At 32.5% G+C, this 6,499-nt stretch overlaps 1 protein-coding gene across 1 annotated transcript; it reads left to right on the forward strand.

Annotated features, from left to right (window-relative positions):
- Positions 1-1,944: 1,944 nt before the first annotated feature.
- LOC143607280 (protein DETOXIFICATION 44, chloroplastic-like) lies at positions 1,945-6,038 on the forward strand. The gene is made up of 5 exons (XM_077082787.1): positions 1,945-2,176; positions 2,277-2,440; positions 5,533-5,604; positions 5,698-5,814; positions 5,901-6,038. Exons 1-5 carry the CDS (start codon positions 2,068-2,070, stop codon positions 6,027-6,029), a joined length of 591 nt encoding a protein of 196 aa, XP_076938902.1. The 5' UTR covers positions 1,945-2,067; the 3' UTR covers positions 6,030-6,038.
- Positions 6,039-6,499: the final 461 nt, after the last annotated feature.

Raw genomic sequence — 6,499 nt, forward strand, 5'->3', positions numbered from 1 at the left:
AGTAAGGAACCGTACGTATTAGCATAGACATTCCTGGAATTTTTTTGAGCTATAGACAATTCTTTGATATCAAGAGTGAGAATGGACATTATTGGGATTAGTAGAGGGGAAATATTATTATTATGATTTAGTATTATTTTGTTTAAGTAGTAACCCACATATACATATTATTTTCGTCAATTAGTATAGGGGAAATATTATTAGGGAAAAAGCGTTTATGAAACGTTTCTCAAGTTTTATGTGTTATTTGTAAGAAATTTTTAAATTGGTATTACAAACTAGTCATGACGAGTAGTTTATGATACACACAAGTAGTTTGTAGAACCAGTTAAAACTTGTAACGTGCCCTTAGAATAACCGTAACGAGCTGATTCACCAATCATTTACTCGTCACAACTAAATAAGTTGCATGCCTCGTAATCAACGCTCACAGGTAATTCATACGTCCTTTAGTCCGCAACGACTAGTTTACCTGGATTACATATCTACACGGTAGTTTATTAGTAGTAAACTCTCTGCGACTAGTTTAACCTTACAATCTACTCGCCGCGACTAAAGAACTTATGAATTACTCGTGGATGTTGATTACGAGGCATAAAACTTATTTAGTCGTGACGAGTAAATGATTAGTAAATCTGCTTGTTATGGTTAGTTTTAAAGACACGTGTCAAGTTTTAATTGGTTATACAAAACTACTCGTGACGACTAGATTATAATACTTATTTGGGAATCTCTTCCAAATGACACCTAAAACCTGAAAACGTTTTTACAAACGCTTATTTTGAGAATTTTCCCAATATTGTTATTATGAGTCATAGTTGATTTTGACATTTTTATTCATTTCATTCCTTAAAGGAATTAAAATAAAAACGCATTCCCTCAAAAAATAAAAAAAAGACTAAAAATAGAAGGAATTAAATTCGTTTGGAATACATTCTATTGATACATGACAACTAATTATGTTTTTTTCATTTCTTTGGAATAATGCATTTCATTCCGCCCTCCATTATATATATATAAATATATATAACTATCTATATAATTGTCTACTATAAAATCAAAGGTGTCATTCTCAGGTAGTTCCTCCCATTCTCTAGAGCCACCAGATTGCTTGATTTATAAATGGAAGCTTTTCATGCATTTAACCCTAATTCGCGGGTATGGGTCTCACAAAACCCGGATAGTCTTTAAATGGGTTATAAATCTCATTTATTTGTAAAACTATTTCATAATCAAACAATAATTTTCACGGGTCATGGGTTTCACCAAACCCGGATAACCCTTAAATGGTTATAACATCTCATTTATTTGTGAAATAACCTCTTAATCATCAAAGAATAATTTTCACAGGTTATGGGTCTTACCAAACTCTAATAGCTCTCAAATAGATTATAAGATCTCATTTATTAATAAACACTTTTATCATCATACCCTAATTTAATATATATGTTTTACATGTTCTCGTTGCTGGTCTATCATCTCCATCGTCCGGTTAACTTTTGATACTACTCACCATTGTCAACTACATCAACGCCCATTTTTTCATTAAACTATTATTTGTGTTCATGTTTTGTCATTTAAACAAATCAACATGCTCATGTTCGACTATGTTTATTCGTTAAAAATCTAAAAAACCTAAACATCTCAACTGATAAAACCCAAACGTTAAAAAAATAAAATAACAAAGTAATATATGTATTAAATTAAAATGAATTTATGTTAAAAAAAATTAAATAAATCATCATAAAATAGCAAAACGATTAAAACAAACTTTAAATAAAATTCCGTAACACGGGAGGATCGAACTAGTTACTATATATAATAGAGTTAAGAGAGAGAAATAGGAGATGTTGAATTTTTAAGAGTTTTACAATATATTAAGTGGTTAGTCTGAACGATTAAAGTTTACGTGTTTGATACAAATGGGCCATGTTCGGTTTCAACATGGGCCATGTTCGGGTTCAACATTCAACCCAACAATCAGAAACCCGTCAATTAGACACAAATCACAACTAGCACCCTCAATATTTTACAATAATCCTCTAATTTTCTCACGAGTATGAACTTATGAGCAGATATCTGACCGCCTTCATCCTACTATGGAAGTTAAATGAAGAAGTTGTGATTGTTACTCCAAATATAGATGGCGAAAAAGTTGGTCGATATTTAAAATCCGGTGTGTTTTCATAACAACATATAAGTAACTGATATGTAAATCTCAAAAAATTATAATACCTCATTTTCTAACACAGGTTTTCGTTCTTGGTATTTTGCAGGCGGGCTTTTAATGTCTAGAAGCTTTGCTGTACTTGTAACTATGACTCTATCTACGTCAGTGGCAGCAAGAGAAGGCTCTGTGCCAATGGCGGGTCACCAGATCTGCTTAGAAGTGTGGTTGGCTCTGTCTTTGCTTACGGATGCTTTAGCACTTGCAGGACAGGTAATTAGTTATCTTTCGTTGTTTGTAGCTGTTTCAATTCCTGTTTTTGAGTTGGTTGTTACTGTTTACCTTCATTCTAGTATAATGAATGGATTTATCTAAATTATTTGATAACAAACTACGGGTGTAAATGAGCCAAGCCACTCGTGAGCTACTCGAGATTGGTTTGCTAGAAGCTCGAATCGAGCCGAGCTTACCAGCTCGAGCCTGAGTTTAAGCCTAAAAATTAGCTTGTTTAATAAACGAGCCCGACCACTTGTCAAGCTCAAGCTGGCTTGTGAGTTCTAAGCTAGCCCTTGGTTATAAAAGGCGCGCCTGAGGCGTGAGGCGCCCGAGGCATTTTTGAAAACGCCTTATTTTTACGTAAGGCGCTAAAATACATGAGGCGCCCTGAGGCGGCACATTAGCTGGTGAGGCGTGAGGCGTTTGAGGCAGCGCCTCACATGATTCACACTAAATTAGATTGAAAATGTAGCTGTTTGGGCCCATCTGCTTAAAATAATAATATTGGGGCTCATCTATAAAACATTAACCAACCGTATTATATATATTTATCACTCTATATTTAATTCAAACCACTCTTTATATTCATATTTAAAGTTTATCTTCTCCAAATGTCAACCTTCTAGATGTTTCAAGTTTATCTTCTCCTTAGTTATCACTACCATCTTTTAAATCAGTTCAAACTCACCTAATTATTACACATATGTTTATGACTCAAGAGGTATTTTTCTTCATTATTACTTTTTACTATACCTTTTACTTTTTACTCTAAGAATTTAAGTGTTTGGCAACTTTTAAATATGTTTTTATAATGTTTAACCTACGTATTAAGTATTCATGTTTAATTTTTACAAATATGTTTTATCTTTATGATTGATTTTCAAGTAAAATATGTCATGTATAATTAATTTTTAGTAATTTTTAAATTGAGCGCCTCACATACGTGAAGCTCTCGCTTCGCGCCTAGCGCTTCGGATTTTTGAACCAAACGCCTCGCCTCGCCTAACGCTTTTTTAAACCAAGAGCTAGCCCATTATTTATATAACTTTTATTTAATATTATATATATATAGGTATTTGATCATTTCAGAAGTTTTTTTACAGCGAGAAGTGCGAGAAGTGAATGTGTAACTCCATTAATCCTTAATTTCACTCTATTTCTTATGTGTAGGTTCGTTGTGTAGGTGCAGATGTATGTGTGTAGGTACGTATGTTTGTATATGTGTACGTATGTTTGTATATGTGTATGTATGTTTGTATGTGTGTAAGTACATAGGTTTGAATGTGGCTCGGTATATTTATATGTTTGTAGGTAGGTTTGAATGTGAAATTAAGACATAAATACAACCAACCTACATATATGTATGTAACATCATATGAAAGGGAGCATAATTAGGGATTAATGGAGTTATACCTTCACTTCTCGCTGTAATTTCACTTCTCGCAAGATCCATCCCCTATATATATATATATATATATATATATATATATATATATATATATATATATATATTGTAAGATAAGAAAAATGAAATGACATATATTAAAATTATAATTAGATTAATCAATGGATTAATCTAAACTATTAAATTATAATTAGAATAATCATAGAATAACTAATCCATATACATTTATAATTATGTATAATGTTTATTTTAATTATAAATGTATATGGATATAAATAACTAAGCAGTTAATGCGGAAAAATATCGGATATCGGTCAAGGACCGATATTTGAGATATTGGTTATCGCGGTGAGATATCGGTGGGATATCGGTAATTTTAATATCATGCAAAATTTATATATATAGCACTTTAATACTAACTATTTAGTATACTCTCCTATCATATCAATCATATCAATCATGCCCAGTAAAATCCCACCGACAGCAAAGCTATAAGTAGGGTCTGGGGAGGGTGGGATGTAAGCACACCATACCTCTATCCAAAGGAATAAAGAGGTGGCTTCCAGAGAGACCCTCGGCTCTAAGTACATGTGTATGAAGCAAAATAAAGGAAATCAAAGTTTAACAGTTATATAAAAACTACTACTAATTATAATAATATTAATAATAAGATCACAGTTTAACAGCTATATAAAAGCTAATAATAATTAATAATAATAATATATGTAAGGGAAATACCATTATGGTATGTGACCTAAATAAGTTAAGTCTAAGCCCTAAGGTATTCAATTCTCTCTAAAAATCCTTAACTTTAATTCTACTTCTCCACGAATTCCTATCCTCAACCATGTCCTCGGAGAGGTTTAGGTCTATCAAATCATGCCTAATCCTCTCATCCCAAGTCAATTTCGGTCGTCCTCTACCCCTCCTCCCCTCTATAGTAATGTTTTCTACGGATCTAACAGGATTCGTTACTATTAACAAATTATCCTTTTGCAAGTTGCAAAACACTTACAATTGTAGCAAGTAGGAACTGATTAAGACTCAAACCACCAACATTAAACACTAAAAGTTGAAAATTAAGACTTTAAAACACTGATATCGGGAATATCGGTGGAATATCGGTCAATATCGGCCAAATATCGGTCAATTTCGCTGATATTATCGTATCGAGATTCTGACCGATATTTTGACCGATATTTCACATGAGGACTGATAACCGAGATACCACCGATATACCACTGAGATACCACCGAGATTGACTGCATAGCTATAATCAACGAGCTAAGCTTGAGTTTAGATATAAAGTTCGAAGCGAGTCAAGCTCAAGCTCTTGTAAGTTAAATGAGCCGAACTCGAGCCCAGATGAGCTTGGGCCCAGCTTGACTCGTTTACACCCATAAGCAGAACTTATGGATTAAAGGCACTAGGTTTCTGACTTTCACCCCTAGACAGTCACATGTTTTAGCTGGTCCCATTGGTTAGTAGGTATGTGTGAGTTTTCCTGTGTTGGGTTCTCATGATTGACTCGTGTACACCCATAAGCAGAACTTATGGGTTAAAGGCACTGGGTTTCTGACTTTAACCCCTAGACAGTCACATGTTTTAGCTGGTCCCATTGGTTAGTAGGGTATGGGTGAGTTTTCATGTGTTGGGTTCTCTAATGTTTCATATTCTGTTTTAGGCGATTCTTGCTAATAGTTACTCACAAAGGAACTATGGTGAAGCACGCAGAGTAATACACAGAGTTCTGCAGGTTAGGGATTGTATTATTTGGCTTAAAATATTTTGGCAAAAAATAGAAATAATTCGGCTGCTGATCCAACTTTCTCTTCTCAATGATGATCAGATTGGCTTAATAGCAGGTGCTGGCTTGGCATTTATCTTGTTCTTCGGGTTTGGACAGCTGTCTTATTTAATCAGCACCGACTCTGAAGTTCTAAATATTGCAAGATCTGGTACCTTGGTAAGAAAGTTAAAAGTCTTATTAATGTTGTGTCTGGTGTTTCGGTCTTCTAAATTCTAATGAGTAATAAAATTTATTTGATGTAGTTTGTTGCTGCATCTCAGCCGGTAAACGCTATAGCTTTTGTTCTTGATGGGTTATATTATGGAGTTTCAGATTTTGGATATGCTTCATATACCATGGTAACTTGCTGTTTTCTTTATTTATTTTGTTAAATATATTTCATGTATCTATCTATTCTAATAATGTAAAATAATTGTAGACACATCGGTGGTTAATTCTCACAATTTTTTCCCCTCCAAAACTAATATATCAATAATTATTCACTTTCCTTTTACACTCTATTTATATTATATCTATAACATGATTAAATTATTCATTTTTCTTTAAACTCTATTTATATTATATATATACACTTTTATAAAAATATATATTTTCATATTATATTATTGGACATTGTCAGAATATATTTTACAACATAGTTAGTGAAATCCATAAATTAACAACAAACCGTGTTTGTTAAATATTGAAAAGAATATAATTTTAAATGTTATCATTAAAATATTATATACAACGTATATTGTTGAATATTGTAAATAAAAAAAACAAACACAAAAAACTCTAATATGCTTTTATTTTACGAATTAATTTTTTAATCATTAAATTATAAATATATGCTTAAATG

This window comes from Bidens hawaiensis, unplaced genomic scaffold, assembly GCF_021521415.1.
Source record: "Bidens hawaiensis isolate Kalapana, Puna unplaced genomic scaffold, B.hawaiensis_p1.1 tig00080854_1, whole genome shotgun sequence".
NCBI lineage: Eukaryota > Viridiplantae > Streptophyta > Magnoliopsida > Asterales > Asteraceae > Bidens > Bidens hawaiensis.

Bases quoted from the DNA above. Each gene is read 5' to 3' on its own strand.
- LOC143607280 (XM_077082787.1), top strand. From the start codon at position 2,068: ATGAGCAGATATCTGACCGCCTTCATCCTACTATGGAAGTTAAATGAA. The intron at 2,441-5,532 runs GTAATTAGTTAT...ATTCTGTTTTAG, and splicing joins CTTTAGCACTTGCAGGACAG to GCGATTCTTGCTAATAGTTA. The intron at 5,605-5,697 runs GTTAGGGATTGT...AATGATGATCAG, and splicing joins TAATACACAGAGTTCTGCAG to ATTGGCTTAATAGCAGGTGC.